Below are 20,489 nucleotides of genomic sequence, written 5' to 3'. Positions count from 1 at the left end.
TTATAACTCCGTGGAAAATGGGCCGATTTTTCCCAAATTTGGACCACTGATACACAACTAGTTGTTGAACTTACAGTAAAAATTTGAGAATATTCGATGCACTTTTCGAAAAATTACAGCTAGTTGAACATTTTTTGAAAAGTGAAAATTTTGCCTGTCCCGATCATTTTGTCTATCCCCTGTATTTTGCGAGCGCATCCAGCAACCGGTAAAGTTTGCTGCAATGATGGAGGGCTGCCAAACGAGGTATAGAAGCGCACCGTTAAAGGTGCTCTAAGCATTATTTGTGGCAACACTTTGAGCGGCATGATGGAACCACAGACAAACAGACGTATCACTTGGAACAAGGTGCGATTAAAATCATCGGCACAAAAGTATAATCGCCCAATGCTATTGTGTTTCGCAAACCCACTGAGTAGATGGCGGTAGTGAGCAAACGTCAAACAGGAGCAAAAACGACGCGAGCGCAATGAACGAGAGATTTGCGAACTACAGTATATTTGAATAGTCCGTTAAAAAAGGAAACGATGGGAAGTTGGTAGAGTGAGACGTCTGTTTGTCTGTGATGGAACAATGCCGAGCGCGCTAAGTATTATTAGACCACTAATGTAGTTGCATAAGGTGGGTGACGAGACACATAAGTATCATTACAGCGTGCTTAACCGTTATTGCAATATTGAGGTTCCAGTTTGACTAAAGTTTGAAATACACGGGGAAATACATAACAACTCATGAGAAAACTGTCAAGTTCGATTCAAGTATAAGTTAGCTTATGAGCTGATTTTATGAATGAAAATTTGACAGGAGGTAGTGTCGCTACCACGTGAAAATCAATATCATCATCAACATTGTTATCGGTTCGTAAAATGTCTCATTAAAGTGTCTCGAGTAATACCAAAGTGGAGAATCCTTGTCGTTTTGACAGGTCTCCTGCTCGATTGGAACTATAGGGATGACACTAGATCGGCTGTTCCAATTTTGACGTTTTTTCTCTTTGGTTTATTCAGACTTGTTACTGGCAATAATGTACATGTCGTCCGTAAAGCACACAAATTGACCGGATTTTGTGAAAATCGTTCCCCGGCTTGTGTTGAGCCCGGCTCGTCGCATCACACCTTCCAGAGCGATGTTGAAGAGTAGGCATGATCGAGAGTCCATCACCTTGTCGCAGTCCCCGGCGAGATTCGAATGAACTGGATAGTTCACCCGAAACTCTTACGCAGTTTTGTACACCGTCCATCGTTGCTTTAATCAGTCTAGTCAGCTTCCCAGGAAAGCCGTTTTCGTCCATGATTATCCATAACTCTGTGCGGTCGATACTGTCGTATGCCGCCTTGAAGTCGATGAACAGGTGATGCGTTGGGACCTGGTATTCACGGCATTTCTGGAGGATTTGCCGTACGGTGAAGATCTGGTCCGTTGTCGACCGGCCGTCGATGAAGCCGGCTTGATAACTTCCCACGAACTCATTCGTTTTAGGTGACAGACGACGGAAGATGATTTGGGATAGCACTTTGTAGGCAGCATTCAAAATAGTTCTCACATTCTAAATGGTCGCCACTCCTCCGGTAGCTGTTCGGTTTCCCAGATCCTGACTATCAGCCGATGCAGACAGGTGGCCAACTCTGAAAGCATCCATGTTTTTAATTAAGCTTCTACAGCGGACCTGGTGTGATGGTTAGAACACTTGACTATCACGCCGAGGACCTGGGATCGAATCCCACTCCCGACAAACTCGCAAGATGTGAGTTCTTCCTTCGGAAGGGAAGTAAAGCGTGGGTCCCGAGATGAACTAGCCTAGGGCTAAACATCTCGTTAATACAGATAAAAAATAAGCTTCTACAATTCCAGTGTAGGACTTCTATCATACCTCCGACCTCACTGGACAAATTAACCATCAAAAGATATGAAAGATTCAAGAATCGGCCAATTTGAAGCCTGTTGCTTCACAAGAGGTTTCACAAAAGAAAGTACCATGTTTATTGAACTTCTTATAGCGGGTGAGATATTCAAAGTTTCGAAGATGATATGCACAATCCCAGAAAGAGTCAATTTTCCGGAAAGGTCGACTGGATTCTGTCGGCGTTCCTGTTGACTAGTTTGATGGATTTCTGGACGAAAAACTGGAGCAACTGGGGTTTCAGATGCTCCCGGAAGTGACGGAAAATCTCCAGCCGAAAATTTTAAACCTGGAGGTGATACCTTTTTGGTGTTCCCGTCCCTTCTTGATTTTACCAGGGGGTTTTGAAGAGTTGGTTCATCAACAGGAGCATTTTGAGAAGCTCCCTATTGCATGTGTCGTTTTGCAACGACTCGCTTTCTTTTCGTCCCTGTCTCAATTATAGTGTACTCTACACCACCCTCAGAGTCAGAACCTTGATCGTTATCCGGCAGGGCTTCAAAAATACTAGTACTAGTAGAAGGTTGGGCTAATGAAACAACAGCCGGAGCGATCTTTTTCAGCATTTCTGCATAAGATCGCTTCGACCGCTGTTTTAAGGAGTTTATGGAATGTTTCTCCCGCTCTACCTACTTCGGGCATGCACTGAGCTCGTGGGGAGGAAATTCGCCACAAGTGGTACATTTTGGCTCCGTATTGCAGGAGCCCTCCGCATGTTGTTCACCGCACATACTGCAACGTGGTTTATTGCGGTGTGGCCCAACTGCTGGCATTTTGCACAATGCATTACCTTCGGTTCGTAGAGACGAACAGGTAGCCGAAGAAGCCCAACCACGAGAACGCTCGGAAGAGCTGAGCCGGAAAAAGTCACCCGGAAAGAGTTGGACGATTGTTTTGAGCCGTCAGGTTGTACCTTGTTCATTTGAACAGCATCAAGTACTGGAAGCACTCTACCTCGTGACTAGGCAGATATACTTTGAATTCCCGCGAAAAGAGTTCAAAGTTTGCAATCTTGTTCGCTTGTTCGCGGTCACTTACCGTGACACGCAGCTTGTCGCGGCTGGGTAATACGTTAGGTTAGCGTTACAGGGAAACAGATCTTACTTTTAGAACACAATGCAGTAAAACATTGCCATGAAAACGTATTCGCACAATGCTAATTACCGTCAGTGTACCAGTAGCCGCTCATGACCCAATAGCCGCTCACTGTTGCAAAAATCAAGTTTTCACGCATAAATACCCCCTTTTCGTTGCTGATATTCTTGGACAATATAAATTATATGAAAGCAAAGCCATTTTATGCAGTATTTACCAAATAACATAAATTTTAAAAACAAAACAGTAGAATTTTTTGAGCGGCTATTGGACCCAAAAAAGCTGTAGGAAATTTTATGTGTTCCAATAACCGCTCACGCAAAAAATACGTGAAAATCGTAAAAACTGTCGATTTTAGTACACAGTGTATTTGATCACTCTTATACACTCCCGCCGAATAGGAAAAAATAATTGTAAAAACATAAAGTTGCAAAAATAATTCACTTTTCCGCAAACGTCTATTTAAAAGATGGCATACATTTGTCCGTGAGCGGAATTAGGACCACTTTGGTCTCATACAAATTGTAATAAAATCATGTTTTTATGAAAAGTTCTACATAAGTCTTGTTTTGTATCTGATTGTACTTAGATTGAACTAACTTAAAATGCAAAAACATTACAAATTGGCTTAACAGTTATTTAACAGATGATGTTTTTCTGCAAAACTGGCCTTAGATGAGCGGAATCTGGTACCCTGATGGTATATGTGTTTGAAATCATGATTTACAGTTTTAAAATATTTAAAAAACTTCATTAGGTTCAGAGATACAAGGGCTGAGAGTTTTGTATAGTTGTGTGAGAAATTGGTATCAAAGCCGAAAAAGCGCTGTTATTGAGATTGAAGTAGGTTGTACTAACCTCCGATTGTCCATTATAGTGACACTTACCTTAGCAATGATTGTTAAGTAGACCAAACAGTTGAATCCATCTTCGTTTATTCGTTTTCGCAGCCCACAGCCAACCCATACTCTCTCTAATTCAACAATTTATTGGTCGCAGTGGAAATGTACCCAACAGAAAAACAAACTCTCGAGAGATATTATCGTCGCACCACCAAATCGAAGTCGTCGCTAGAAGCACATGCGAAGTTGCAGCTGCGAAGTAAATTTGAATCTATTTTTTCTGTTGCGCATCATTGAGCTAATTAAGAGCAACAATATGCACTAATCCAAATTGAGTTGCGACATTTCTAAGTAGGTTAAAAATCAATTTTCGCACGTTCGGTCACTTTGTATTTCGACCAAAAGCATAATACCTACGCTAAGCTTTCAATTTTCGGTAGATTTAAGTCTTTAATCCTCTACTTTCCATGGTTGCTCTAGTCTAGAGCACCATCGATTTTCGACGAAGGAAAGGGTTAAAGGGATTTCTCATAGAAAAGAAAACAAAACTATTATCATTTACTACACATGTTTTTATAGGTAAGTATTAGTGATTACCATTGAGTTTTAAATAATACATATCGAATGTCAATCGTACTTCAAAGTCAATGCAGTGGTTCCAAATGTCCATACAGAGATAAAACACATTGTGATTAACACGATACTCGTTCCTTCCGAGTACCGTCCGAGTTGAGGGCGCTCTCCAAAACCTTAATTCCAAGCGGCGTCAAACTGAGCAGTATCGAATTCGTCCTCCCGGCTGCGCTTCGGCGACGGAGATCGTTCTTCCGATATCCGGATAATCGGTACAATGTCCACGTCAGCAAATGGGTCTCTGGCACGACCTTTCAGTTGACGGCCTTGGCCTCCTTGGTTCTGACCTCTTTCCTTGCTTCTTCGGGACGGTCCATCGGGTCCACCATCGCCTCCTCGGCCGCCTCTCCGACCGCCACCGCGACGGCCTCGGTTCCGCGCAACCGCCGCCGGATTGGGAACGTAATGCACATCGCCGTTATCGCTGAAGACCGTACCAGCTCCCGGACGACGTCGGGAAGCTTGCTCAAAGTCGCGATGGCGAGTCATTTCCACCGAGGAAATAAGCTGCTTGTCCAGCTGTTCCAAGCGACGTTTGATAGCTTCCTGCTTGCGCATGATGTACTCGTCGATCTCGTCGTCCGGAATGTTCGATGGAAGTCCGGGCGAATCCCGACCGAAACAAGGATCATCGTCTGGGTAGCCTCGGCCAAATGGCGAACGCTGCCTAGGTGGACTGAAGCGATCGAAATGCTGTTGCTGCTGCTGTTGTCGAGCCCACGGCGAACGTTCCAACGGTGGGTCCATGGAATCCATCGGGTTGCCACGCATATTGAAGCCATTGTCGTTGTCCTGGTTGAAGTGCTGGGCCATCATCAACTGCTCCAACTCGTGCATGTTCATATTCATATTCATATTCGGCGGACCCTGGTTGCCAAAGCGGTCGAATGGGCCATCAGGTCGGAACTGCTGCTGCTGCTGCTGATTCATCTGCATGAATTCAAACTCGTCCATGGGAGGACCCTGTTGCTGGAATGGCTGGAAGCGACGATCTTGCCAAGGGTTCATCTGGTTGCGCTGTTCGTCCGGATGGAATTGTTGGCGTCGTTGCGGAGGGCCACCATCACCAAATGAATTGGAATTCCGATTGCGCTTGCCACCCTGCCTTTGCTGCTGTTGCTGTCTTTGTTGTTGCTGCTGCTGCTGTTTGTTTTGAGGTCCACCTCGTTGCTGCTGATTTTTACCCTTTTGGTTCTGATTCTTGTTCGGCGAGTCATTATAGGGCACAACGACCACTTCGTCTTCGTCCTCGATTACAATTGCAGTGGCTGGTTTGGCCGCTTGCTTCTTAGCTTCCTCTTCCGTTTGTTTCTTCTTTTTGTCAGCATGCATATCAAGTCTGGTGGGGACATATGGCCCTGTAAGAGATAAAATATAAAGTGTTGAACTATTGGTTAATGAAAAATTAACAGCTTGCCATGAGCGTTTTGTGTAGTTTTAATAATTAAAAGTTGTAATTGAAAGAGACAATCACTCAGTTTCCCCATTACCATAGGAACATATATTGATTGGCCTCAGATCATTCAACATCTTGAGACACTTGAGAACCCCAGGATTTGCCAAAGCTTTTCGTCGACTGATGAACAACGCATATTATTCAATTGAGCTACAGCTACTGTTACAGGATAAATTACCATACTGACCCCATTCGCACAACAGTCTCATATGAATACCAAATCCCAACAAAGATGGGACCACAGACAAACAGACGTCTCATTCTACTCACTGCTTGTGCTTATCGTTCATCTTTTTAAGGGTTGATCTTGATCCACATATTTTGTAATTCGCAAATTGGCCACTCATGGCGCTCGGTGAACGGGTTTATTGGTCTAGTGGCTACCACTCCTAATGTGTATGCAGCAGGTGCTGGCACAGACAAACAGCCGTAACAATCTGATATATCCCATCGTACAGCGATTTAATGCTCTTTTCAAAATTTGATAGTTGGCTAACTGCCCACCCGTGGCGCTCGCATCGAGTTTGACGTTCTCTCACTACCGTGCCATGCCCTAATACCGTGACCTTAAGGATGCTCTTCACTTCAAAGAGCCCTGTAAAAATCAATAATTCATGATTCTTGATTTTTCAAACGCAATATTATTTCTTATTGTGTGTATTATGTATAATAATTATGATTAATGGAATTCCAAATGTTTAATCCATTGTTAAAATCAAAATTGTAAAACATAACATTGTTCCTAATACCGTGTATGTGACCCGCATACATTGGTGGTCCTTTGAATCATCACTATATCAATCATACTAAGTCCATACTTAAAAGAACCTGTGCGTCAAATGTTGCCTAGAGGTTTGTGCAATTGATTCATAAAGTAAAAAGTATCAATAATATTTTCAGTTTGCAAGTTTTAGTCGAAACACGGTATTTGGAACACAAAAGGAACCATGCCCTAATACCGTGTATTGGTACTTTGCACTCACATTGTATGTAAACATTTTTAATTTCTTGTTTTTGTAAATATGTGCCAAATTTTTCACGCCAAACTTAAGTAGATTCAATATGCTAATGATTGAAATAGTTACTTTGTTAAAAAAATAATACACTTAGTAAAATATTTGAATTTTTTATCAAATACACGGTATTAGGGGGCACACGGTATTAGGGCATGGCATGGTATCGCCAACGGAGTTGATATGGTTGGCCAAGCTTAGTCTTCTTAGTATCCCAACATCCCAAGTAACAGAACTAGCTGAATATTGTTCGTGCAGTTGAAAATCGGAATTTTCGACACGCGAAAATCGATGTTTCTCCTAAACCGTGTGTCGGACGTACGTCGGACACAGTGCGCTGGATAGAGGGCCAGGTCCGCTGTCCAGCGCACTATGTCCGACGTTGGGTTTCACGTATAGATTTTGAGAATTGCTCGATTCGATTGTCGGGTGTGAGATAACTTCGGGTTTCAACCGCGACAACAATAACAGTTTCTCAAGCTTGAGTCTGCTTAAGAGAAGTTTGTTCAACTCTTGTACAGCAAAAATACAGCAAAATTTTTCATAAGGGCCTAACGGGCTTGATCGATTTCTCTTCGTCGACTCTCTCTTTCGTTAATAACTTGATCAAAATGAACAAAATCATTACTCTTTTTGTTTATATAGCAAGATGTAGTCATCTCCTTCGCATTTCAATAAAAAAAATGGGAAAACTCAATACACATTCTGTAATAACACAAAGAGAGGATCGATGAACAGAAATCGAAAATGTCAGTTAGGCCCTAATGAAGAATCAGTGTCGAAATGTTTGTCTGTAGTCCTGGGTTCAATCCTTGGTTCGCCTCTTTTCCCCTACTTTGTATCTTTCTATCACCCTCATTCTTGTTTAGGGGCTGTTTATTTATTACGTAAGGCATTTTTTTGCGATTTTTCGATACCCCCCTCCCTTGTAAAATTTTTTTTATGAAAACCCAAATATTTTTGTATGGCGCGTAAGATTTTTCATCCACGCATCAATTTGTAAACCCTCTGCCAACCTATCCCAACAATAGGGTAAATCGGAGTAATTTGGCCACCTTAAGGACAAGGTATTTGGAGTACATAGCTTAAAATTTCTAGAGCACCGTTTTTTAGAACCGTTGAACGGATTTGGATGAAAATGCATCACGCTAGTTGTTCAGCGTGATGCATTTGAATCCAAATCCGTTCAACGGTTCTAAAAAACGGTGCTCTAGAAATTTTGAGCAATGTACTCCAAATACCTTGTCCTTAAGCAAAATTCGATTGAAGATGCAGAAAACAACGATGAATCTCTCGCACATCGTATGTATGGTCAGAATGTTTCTGATAATACTATACTAGTTGCATATAAATATCATAGTCTAATCGCGTTTAAATGCCAAAAAATGATTTTTGAAAAAAGTGTTTTTGTGACGCTTTTGAACCGTCGGGGTAATATGAGCACCCTCTTTTCGATTAAGAATTTATATCGCCTAATGCAATACAAACTTAATATGATTCGCTTGATATTGAATCATATAGTATCAACTTGAAGTATACAGAAAACAAACTATAATTAGAAAGTTATCTAAGGTATTTTAACAAGAGAAGTTTTATGAGGTGTTTTTGTTCAGCCCTCGTCGGGGTAATTTGGCCAGACTAAATTACTTCGTTCTAATGTTTCAATCGCTCCAATATCAGACCAGCATTGGAGCTCCTTGGTGGATTTTCAAAAATTACTAGATTTTGGATGATTTTCCAGTGGTGCTCAAAATGCCCTATTGGCCAAATTACCCCGACTACCCCTACTTCCGACATATGCATGAATTTATGCAGACGCAGAGCTATATTCGGTCTGATGTGGGTACAAACGATTGCAATCATCATTTCCTTCCCTATCACCACATTGACCTGCAACCTGACGTAGCAGGCGTCATTGACGCCTAAAAATAGAAGATCACCAACGCTCACACATGGAAGATGCCTGCTTAGCTTAGTCCCCGGCGGAATTCTCATTGATTCCTTGTGTGAGTGTAGCTGGTCTGGCGATAATGGAGTAGCATCTACGGGCGGTCAATCAAACTCAAGTTAAATTGACTTGTGAAAAAGTGAATGAGATGATTTTTTGCAATCACGCGGGTGCGCCGGAGCACAGTGGAAAAAAAACAATGCAAACCTACACTAAATTATGTATCTCCCGAACGCATCCGGCTTTTCTAATGAACAAAACGATTTCAGGCGTAACATTGTCTGGAGAATCGAATGGAAGTGTTTAAACAGACCGCACGGATCATTATCCTGCTCATTTTGCCCAAACTCCCCAATTTTTATTGACATTTATATGAAAGTAGCTCTAAATCACTTATGAAACATGAATGCGTTTTGCCTTGAAGGACTTTTCTGAAGGATTAAGATGTAGAGAATCGATTTGAAGTGATTACAGTGACTGCATGAATGTATTTATGCTCGTTTTGCCCTAATTCCACACACATATTGAGTTATGTATGAAATTAGCTCCATAACTCACAAGAAAATTATAAGTGGTATGCTAAGCAAGGTTTCTTTAGTGAATTATGATACAAGGAAACGATGAGAAGTGATTGCAGTGACCGCGTAAATGTAATTGTGCTCATTTTACCCTAACTCCCCATATATATTGAGTTTTGTATGAAATTAGCTACACTGAGGATACTGTTCGTATGTTTTTCATAGTTGACAACTTATGAATCAGTTATTTTTATTTTTTTCATCATTTCATAGTTCTCGTATGCTTTTCATACATTGAAAACCGAAATCCATACGACTTGTCGTATGAAAAAACTCATAAGGAGCATCGTATGAAAATAATAAGATGTGTTATGAAACACCATTGCTAGAAAACAACAAAACCTTTTATTGGCTTCTAACCACTTCAACTTCCGAAGCGTCGATGGGCGAATGAGTAAAGCACGCACTCGCCAACCTTGACGTTCCTGGTTCGATTCCAGGTTGCAATTTTTTTTTAATTTGTGCAAAATATTTCATGAAAATATGTATGATAGTCATAAGACATAGTTTCAATTTTTATACGTTATCGGTATGATTTTCATACGTAAGTGTTATGAAGTTTATACAGTAACAGTATGACAATTATAGTAGGCGCTTTGAATCCAAAATCATAGTTCGTAACTATGATTTTCGCAAGAAATTCTTGTGGCAAAAAATCATAGTTGGTTCGTATGATTTTCGGAGTTGCAGTATCCTCAGTGTACATAACTCGCAAGGAAATTATGAGTGGTATGCTGATAAGGCTTGCTCTAGTGAATTATAATACAAGGAATAGATAAAAATGGTTGCAGTGACCGCGTGAATGTTATTATGCTCATTTTACCCTAATTTCCTACATATATTGTATGAAATTAGTTCTATAACTCATAAGAAACTTAAGGGTGGTATGCTAAGAAGGGTTTCTTTAATGGATGATGATACAAGGAACAGATTAGAAGTGATTACAATGACTGCTCGAATGTAATTATACTCATTTTACCCCAATTCCCCACGTATTTTGAGTTTTGCATCAAATTAGCTCCATAACTCGCAAATAAGTTATGAGTGGTATGCTAAGAAGGGTTTCTTTAGTGGATGATGATACAAGGAACAGATTAGAAGTGATTACAGTGTCCGCGAGAATGTAGTTATGCTCATTTTACCCTAATTCCCCACATATGTTGAGTTTTGCTCCGTAATTCACAAAGAAATTATGAGTTGTATGCAAGGAATACTTTATTGGATTATGATACATGAGAGCGGTTGAAAATGATTGCAGTGATCGCGTGAATGTAATTATGCTCATTAAACCATGATTCTCCACATATATTAAGTTTTGTATGAAATTAGCTTCATAACTCACAAGAAAGTTATGAGTGGTACGCCAAGAAGGATTATGATACAAGGAATCGATTAGAAGTGATTGTAGTAACTGCGGAATGTAATTATGCTCATTTTATTCTAATTCCCCACGTATGTTGAATTTTGCATGAAATTAGTACCATAATTTACAAGAAAATTATGAGTGGTATGCTTTTTTTTTTTATCTGTATTAACGAGATTTTTAGCCCTGGGCTAGTTCATCTCGGGACCCACGCTTTACTTCCCTTCCGAAGGAAGAACTCACATTTTTGCGAGTTTGTCGGGAGTCCGCTCCACGAGTGGTATGCTATGAACTGTTTATTTAGTGGATTATGATACAAGAAATCGATTAGAAGTCAGCACAATGACCGCGTGAATTTAATTATGGTATGGTATCCATTAATTTCTTGTGAGTTATAGAGCTTATACCATACAAAACTTAATATATGTGGGTGATTAGGGTAGGATAACCAAAATAACAATCACGCGGTCACTGCATTAATTTCTAATCGATTATTTATATCATAACTCACTAAAGAACTGCTTCACAGCATACCGCCCATAAGTTTCTTGCGAGTTATATAGCCAATTTCATGCAAAATTCAATATATGTGGGGAATTAGGGTAAAATGAGCATAATAGCATTCACGTGGTCACTGCAATCAATTTTAATCTATTCCTTGAATCCTCATCCTCCAAATAAGCACTTCTTAACATACCACCAGCGGCGTCATGGTCACGATTTGTTCCGCAGTCAAGTTCGCAGATTGTGAACAATCCTCGGTACCCACTTTACGTAATTTATGTTTAGTCCCTTACTGTCAGAGCCAAGGTAAGTTTAAGGAAGGTACAAGCATATCATCAATCAGTGGATGAGGGGAGAGGTGTGTAGCGGGGTAGCGGCAGTTGGCAGCTGGCGAGTTTGTGTACACTTTTGCTCTATCGTTGTAATCGAATGCTAGAAATCGGTGACCGGGGCACGACCGAAGCCCACACGGTTTCGGCTCGGCGTAATGGGAACAGCCCTGTAGAATCTGTCCTCGAATTGCTGCCCAGTGAGAGCATTTTTTTTTTTGTCCAGCGGATTACACACACTACCAGACAAATTAGTTGCATCCTTAATCGATTATGTATTGGGTGGTAGAAACTATGGCTCATTAATCAGATGATTCCATTATATTAAGATATTAAAACTTTCTTTACGAAAACTTCTAAAAAGGCGGACCAATAGATATTTCATTCCTCCACCTTTTCAAAAGTTTTCGTACCATCCTACAATCCCCGCTGAAATACTGTCAGATTTCCAATCATGGCTTGCTACATCTCAAATAGCCCAAAACCAAAACATACTTGCTAGCTGTCTGTCGTTCACTTTTCCAATATGGCGGATTGTGTAATCTGGCATATTGGATTACCTTCCTTATACTTACCTTGGTCAGAGCTGCCAAATCGGTGCAACACGCTAAACATAATTTACACAAAAGGCAATTTACACGAAAAAAAAATACTCGGTAATGAATTTTATTGGGTACCGGACTGGACACAGAAAATTTAATAGTTTTCATTGGTACATCTTGAAATTAGTCTATGATATCACCCTTAAACTTCTTGTGATTTGTTCATACGAAACACAATATATGTGGGGTATAAGGGTAAAATGAGCATAATTACATTCGCGCGGTCACTGAAATCACTTCTCATCAATTCCTTGTATCATACATATCATTAGCATGCCACTCATAATTTTCTTGCGAATTATGGAGCTAACTTCATACAAAACTCAATATATGAGTGAAATCAGGGTAAAATAAGCATAAATACATTCATGTGGTTACTGCAATCACTTCAAATCGATTCTCTACATCCTAATCCACCAGAAAAGTCCTTCAAGGCAAACCGCATTCATGTTTCATAAGTGTTTTAGAGCTAGTTTCATATAAATGTCAATGAAAATTTCGGTCTGTTTACACACTTCCATTCGATTCTGCAGACAATTTTACGCCTGAAACCGTTTTGTTCATTAGAAAAACTGGATGCGTTTGTGAGATACAGAATTTAGTGTAGGTTTGCACTTTTTCCCACTGTGGGCTGCTCACAACGTCCCGGAACCGATTATGCAGAGGTGTACTCGCCGGTAGTCCCGTACGCAACAATACATTATTTGAATGCTCTGATGGTGCAGCATGACCTATAAGTGGAGCATATGGATGCCGTTACGGCGTTTCTCCAGTCCGATCTGAAGGAAGAAATCATCTCTATGAAATAACCAGACGGATATGTGAACGATACTACCATACCAAGATCTGCATTGCAAGTTACGAAAGTGCTTTATGGATTAAAACAGTCAAACAAGGTGTGTAATAGACAGCTGGATGAAGCGATGCGTCAGTTTGGACATTCCTGTTCCAGCGTATTACAAGATTAACAGGAAGCCGACGATTTTCTTCACAATCTATGTTAATGACCTGTTGGTTTTTATCACCAACTCAGACTTACCTATAGGAGAAATTGGAGAAATTCCTGAACAGTCACTTCCACATGAAGGACTTCGGGGTGGCGAAGCTATGTTTAGGACTGAGGGATACTCTTGACCGCAAGGAAGTCACACTACAATTCGACCAGTGACAATACATCGAAGAAGTTCTACAGCGGTTCAATTTGGAGAACGGTAGACCTGTGGCAACACTTGCGGACCCCGGAGATCAATTGGACGGCTCATTATCTTCACGAACCTAAAAGGAGATTCAAGCAATGCAGAACATTCCCTATAAGGAGGCAGTAGGATGCTTAACCTGCCTTGCTCAAGGAGAACGACCGGACATCTCGTTAGCGGTAAACAAAGTCAACAAGTTCAGCAGTTAATTTATTATGCGATACCTCAAGGGTACACTGGATTATAGTCTGGAGTTCAACAGAGCCGAAAATTTGCAGTTCACTGGATATACAGACGCAGATTGGGGAGGAGATGCCACTAACAGGAAATCGACAACAGGCTATATGGCTGAAGATATCTTCAGCATGATGGGAGAAGCCATATGAGGCTTTCCACGAAGCAGCACGAAAAAAATCCATTTTTTTTAATTTTGCATTTTTGATTTGCATATAATTTTGCACAGCTGTTCTAATCAATATAAATAACCATTTTTTTCATATTAAAACTTTTTATGAAGTCTCGACTAACTTTTAAATAGGGCCTATGAAAAAATGGAACACATGCAAATGAAAAATCATATCTCTGAAACTGCTTGTTTGATCGGAAAACTGTCTTCGGCAAAGTTGTAGGTTAATAAATGGTGACTTTCAGAAAAATACACATTGAAAAATTTATTTAGTTTCTCTTCTAAAAAAACTGAATTTTGTTACTAAAAATTAAATATCTCAAAAAGCTATTTTTTTACCTTCGTGATATTTTGTGAGAATAAAGTTCATTCTGTTAGCTATCATCTGTAAAATTTTTATAGTGGTAAAAAAATGTACAAAAAAGTTATGGCACTTTGAACATTTTCGGTTGTGTGTTTTTAGAGTGTATGACGAATTCACGCGTAGGGGTTTGGCAAAACTGTCTCAGAATCCGATAGAATTTCTTAGGTTGAAAGACTATGTATTTTAAAGCAAGATTGCATACGTTGTTTTTTTTTATTTATCTAGACTAATATTTGAAAAGGGCTAAATATTTGACCGTTTTTTACTCAATATAACTTAAAAAATGACATTACCTACAAAAAAGTTATGTATGGGTGACTTTCAGATAATCATGTGAACAAATAAGATAAATTATTTCAATTAGCAAAACATGACATTTTTGTAATTATTGAAAATTTTGCCATATATCGCAAGATGGGCACTTTTGAAGAAAAGCATTTCTGAGGTACCGTGATTTCGGATGAAATTGATCCACGTGAGGGTCATTTTCATTTGTTAAAAATATTGCTTTAAACTTAAAACAATTTGTAGAAAATGGCCGGCTAAAGGATTATTGAATGATGAGTTAGATGTTTTACAGTCAATTAGTCACATCTTTCTGTATTAAATTCAATATTTTCCGTAATTGCGTGTTTGGTGAATCTCAAATACCCTTTCAAACTTTTGTTACCGTGGCTGTATCGCACATGTAATTAATATTCGAATGGATGCTTTTAGCTGCCAAGTATTTGCTAAACACGATTTCATCATCAAAATTTTTATAAATATTCAAATTTATACATAAAATTGCACTTTTCCGGAAGTAATCACTTTTTCAGTATGAAAAGTGCATACTTTAAGGCGTTTTCATGAAATTTATTAAATTTAAAACTTGAATAATTAAAAATTGAGAAAACTCGTGAAAGTTTTGCGTAGCATTTCGCATTCTGGGGTGGTTAATTCAGGTGGAAAACATATTTTTGGCAAATGCAAAGGTATTTCATTTACTGATCAATTTCATCCCGAAAGCAAAATTATTGATTTTTTATTTTAAATGATATTTACCTATTACAATAAAATGATTTGTAGAAAAAGTTTCAATCTCGTTGACTGATGAGAATCGTGGTCGTACTTGTTTTATTGCTTTGAGTTTGACTTTCGACTGTACGTTGTATGATATCTTTAATTGGCATTTCAGTCTAATTTGGTCAATCAAAAACAACTATATGTTTTCTTAACCCGACGTTTCGGTCCTTATTGGACCATATCGCTGCATTCGAAATCACGGTAGCATTGGTGGAAAATTTTTGACAGCTCCTCCCCTCTTAAAATATATTTTCTTATACCTAATAGAAGGCTCCTAGCAATATCATTAACTTCCCCTAAAATGCTACGTCTTTAATGGACAGTTCCTAACAACAAATACTTCATGTCATCATTTTGTGTGTTTCTCTTCGGTAGAAAACAAAAGTTTTTATTCAGGGCGTTTTTTACAGATATTTTCATAAATTAAATTAAACATAGCTCCATATTTTTGATTCACAAGTCTATCTGATGCAAAGTATTTATTTTATTCTCCTATGAATAAGGGAACTTTTGAGTTGAAATTCGACTTCTGGTTGATATTCTGAATTTCTGTGTAACAGATCTGGTGTTCTGGTTCAAAAGAGAATCCTAAATTATATTTTTAATTAAATTCTTTGTATTGGATAGATTTATAATTGAAACATATAAAGCTATGTTCAATATTAATATGTGAAAATCCACGTATAAAAATACCCAAAAATTGGCTTGACTCAAAAAAAAAACATTTTATGTTGGGTTAGATTCAGATAACAGCAATTTAATTACTTTGATCCATTTTGAATTCTATTCTTAATGGTTGGTGTGGGATTTGGTTCTCCGGAATAGGATTAATTTAATTTCGCAAATCGGCATGTATTCCTAATTGACTTCAATTTATTTTTTAACTTTTTTTAGCGTGATCGTTTTTTCAATATTTCAATTTTTTACTTGAAAGCTCACACAAATTCCTTAAAGTCACACATACCACACTTTTTTGTAGGTCATGTTATTTTTAAGTTACATTGGTATAAAAAAATGGTCAAAAACTTAAGCCCTTTTCAAATATTGGTGTAGATAAAATTAAAAAAAAACAACAAAGTATGCAAAGTTGCCTTAAAGTACATAGTCTTCATACCTACACAATTCTATTGAAGTCTGAGAGGTGCTGCCAACCCCAAAATCTAGTTTGCGGGAAATTCGTCATGCACTCTAAAAAAAACACGCAACCAAAAATGTTCAAAGTGCCATAACTTTTTTGTATATTTTTTTACCACTATAAAAATTTTACAGATGATAGCTAACAGAATGAACTTTATTCTCACAAAATATCACGAAGGTAAAAAAATAGCTTTTTGAGATATTTAATTTTTAGTAACAAAATTCAGTTTTTCCAGAAGAAAAATTGAATAAATTTTTCAATGTGTATTTTTCTGAGAGCCGCCATATATTATTCTATAACTTTGCTGAAGACACCATTCCGATCAAACAAGCCGTTTCCGTGTTATAATTTTTTATTTGCTTGTGTTCCATTTTTTCATTGGCCCTATTTGAAAGTTAGTCGAGACAAAATATGAACTTTTGATATGAAAAAATGGTTTCTCACATAAAGAGTAATAGTATACAAAAATATCAAGTAGATTAAAAAACATAGATTAAAATGGATTCGTGCTGGTCCGTGGAATGCCTCATATGGCATTATGCGGTACCGATTATCTTGGCTGTTCCGACGATACTTCTCAAGAACTCTTTCAAGTTGGAATTAGGAACTCCTACACTCTTCAGAAATTTGTTATTAAATTTGATTGCAGTTCTATCCAGAATTCGTTCCGAAATTCCTTTGAGGATTTCTGAAATTCTTTCCCGAATTCCTTCTTGAATTTCTACAGCAATGCCTACTTTAAATTCTTTCGCAGTTTCTCACAGAAATCTTCCCGCGAGTTCTTCCTTGAATTTATTAACTTTTTTCCCTGGAGATTTGCCGGAGTTTTTTTTTTATTTAACCAGTTCTTCCAAGGTTTAGAACGTATTTGCTCCCAAAAAATGTGTAGGAATTTCTTCCAACGAGATTTCCTACATTTTTTTTATTCTTTCGTAAGATATCGCACGTAATTCCTTCCGGGATTTCTCTTAGATGTTTTTAGAGTTTCCCCTTCTTCTTCTTCTTCTTGGCGTAACGTCCTCACTGGGACAAAGCCTGCTTCTCAGCTTAGTGTTCTATGAGCACTTCCACAGTTATTAACTGAGAGCTTCCTCTGCCAATGACCATTTTGCATGTGTATATCGTGTGGCAGGCACGAAGATACTCTATGCCCAAGGAAGTCAAGGAAATTTCCTTTTTACGAAAAGATCCTGGACCGACCGGGAATCGGGAGTTTCCCCTTGAGTTTCCTTAATATTTCCTTTTAGTTTTTTCTTCAGGATTTTTTCCGATGTTCTTCTTATCCAGACTCCCTCTGATATTTCACCCGGAATTTATTCTTGAATTTCGTAAGTTATTCCAAGAACTTTTTGACCAGAATAATCCCAGAAGGAGCACCGAGAATCTCGGGACATTTCCATTAGGGACTTCGTAAAAAGTTCTGGGAATAATGCCGGGAAAATCTGTAAAAAATAATCTCAGCAGAATCATTGCACGAAATCATGTACCTAAACAACTACGCGGAAAAGCCTGGAATTAGCTCTGAAAGAAACCACGGAAAGAACTCCATGAGAAATATCAGCAATAGCTCCTGCAGAAATCTAAAAAATCCGGATGTAATCTCAGAAGAAAGTTCAGAAAAACTCTGAGAGACATCCCAGGACGAACACTGGAAGCAATCTTCTTACTTTATTTTTTTTTTCTGTATTATAACGAGATTTTTATTCGTAGGCTAGTTCTTTTCGGGACCCACGCTTTACTACTATTCCGAACAAAGAACTCATATATTGTGAGTTTCTCGGGAGTGGGATTCGATCGCAGGTCCTCGGCGTGATAGTCACGTGCTTTAACCATCATACCAGATCCGCTCCACAAGCAAGCAATCTTCTGAGAAAATTCTAAGAGAGATCTCAAGTGACACTCAAAAGAAATCCCGCGAGAGGAAATATCACCGCTGAAATTCCTGTTGAAATCCCGGGAGAAACTCTAGAAGAAAACTCACAGAAACATCGGAAATTTGTTGAGAAAGTTACAGGAGAAACTTCGGAAGGAATCCCGGGAGGAACTATAGGAAAAATTCTACGACAACATACGAGAGAATGGAGATCTTGGGGTAAATGCTTGAAGAAATTCCACGGATTTTTTGTTCGGCGAAAACAGGAAAAACTGCGGGAAAAATCTTACGAGAAACTCTGGGAAAACATGCCGGCAAACATTACGGGAGAAATTCTGTAGGATTCTCGTAAAAAATTCCAGGAGAAATTCTAGGAGAATCTAGGAATCCGGGAGGAATTCAAAAAAGAATACCTGGAAAAATGGTGTCACTATTCACCGCATCGACGAATGTTGCACATTATTTTACACAAACAACAAGATAATTATACTATACTATACTATAACTAGCAGACCCAACGTGGCTAGCCACGTTCTAAAAAAATGCTTATTTTTTGATCCTTTTGACAATTATCTTTCTTTGAAGATATAGATTGTGTGCCTGATTTAAAGATTTTTCAAATTATATTAGTTTTTTTCATCGAATCAAGAAGATCCTAGAATCTTGTGGAAGGAAAATTTCTCAAAGTTTCCTTAGAAGCTTTTGAATCAATTCATGTGTGAAACATTTCACTCATCATTTGGCATCTCGTTGAGAAGCGCCAGAAGTTATACTAATGTAACCAATCTTGGTTCATAAACGACTGTTGTAGGGTTCTTATTCATGGAATGAAAGAAACTTCTAGAACATTCTACAGGATTGATACAACAATACATTGCTTTACGAATCTTTTGCAACAATGCAGCGATGCACCAATGCAACGATGCAGCAATACACCAATGCAACGATGGAACAATGCAGTGATGCACCAACGCAACGATACATCACTGCGACGATGCATCAATGTGACAATGCACCAATGGAACGATGAAACAATGCAATGAGCTATATACCTTCCATACTGTGTGAAACATTTCCATGAAACATTTCAAAGCGTGACGGAAGGACAGACAAATCTGGGATTTTATATATATGATTGTACTATACTATACTATACTATTTTTTATAGAATCATCGTCTTTATAGACCTGATTGGCGGTGACAATATACGCGGTGTTTAGTTAAAGAAATGACCTATTCTACCCCATTCCTCCCACTATTTTTAAAATTTTCTTCAAAATGTCTTTACAGAATTGAATGCAGGTGATAGCACGCGGTGCTGAGAGACAAATGCTAAGGCTGCTCATAGTACTTCCAGTTCCCATAGTTAAGGACGGAATGGTCTTGAGAAAAAAAAATTAAGAATTGTGAAAGTCTTGAACCATAAAGCGTGAATTCATTTCTATCATGTAAAAACATATACGAAGTGGTTTTGATTACAGATAAATTTTCTAATTCAATACATTCAAAATGTGACAGATTTGTAAACATTTGGTCGAATATAAAGAGCATTTTGATACATGCTACAAAACAATTCTTTGTAGGAGGGTCGTTGAACGACTAGATAGGTTGAAAATTAAAAAATCAAATTTTACTAGCTCGGTATAGCATAAGTATAAGTAAAACAAAAGTCAACAAGGAAAATAAGCACGGTGTTTCGACGAAACCTGATTAGCACGGAATGGACCGAACGCATGAAGAATTCGAATCATGGTGCTAAGGATCTTTGGTCCGCGTCAGCGCAGGAAGGCGTAACGCTGCTGCTCCGAGCAGTGCTTCTTGCTGTTCGTTTCCGAGAAACTGGAGTTACCTGCTTCACGTGCGCGCTTCGCAGCTAACAAAGTCCTCTGGCCCGTAAAGTGCCGAACCTGCAGCAGAAGCAAACGATGATGCGAAAATCCGGGCAATCCGTCTACGCAGCTACACTTGGGTTGGGTGAATCGCTCTATAAAGGGCGATACGATGTGGTCAATCTGGAAGAAAACACATCTTTAGAAATCGACCGTTACTTCGGGGAGGGAACCCTTGTGGTGTGAAGACGTTTGAGAGAAGTACATTTGGCATTATCATAACTTGCTATGCTTGCTAAATGGCCTTATGTCAAACGGCTTCTATACCAATTTTTGGAAGTCCCGGTTTGCAATC

General features: G+C 38.8%; 1 protein-coding gene across 9 annotated transcripts in view; it reads right to left on the bottom strand.

Annotated features, from left to right (window-relative positions):
• Positions 1–4,388: 4,388 nt before the first annotated feature.
• The window catches only part of LOC109400469 (uncharacterized), a 57,888-nt gene continuing 41,787 nt past the window's right edge, over positions 4,389–20,489 (bottom strand). For 6 of the 9 annotated variants that reach the window (XM_062846607.1, XM_062846608.1, XM_062846610.1 and 3 more), the window contains one exon: positions 4,389–5,828. In XM_062846607.1, the coding sequence (XP_062702591.1) occupies positions 4,588–5,828 (1,241 nt within the window). In that variant the 3' untranslated portion in view covers positions 4,389–4,587. Of the gene's footprint in view, positions 5,829–20,154; positions 20,318–20,489 lie in introns of all 9 variants that reach the window. The other 3 variants (XM_029860189.2, XM_062846612.1, XM_062846613.1) reach the window with 1 other exon arrangement.

Source organism: Aedes albopictus, chromosome 1 (genome assembly GCF_035046485.1).
Source record: "Aedes albopictus strain Foshan chromosome 1, AalbF5, whole genome shotgun sequence".
Taxonomy (NCBI): domain Eukaryota; kingdom Metazoa; phylum Arthropoda; class Insecta; order Diptera; family Culicidae; genus Aedes; species Aedes albopictus.
Note: the sequence above shows the minus strand (reverse complement) of the source record. Positions and strands in the feature narration are given on the sequence as shown.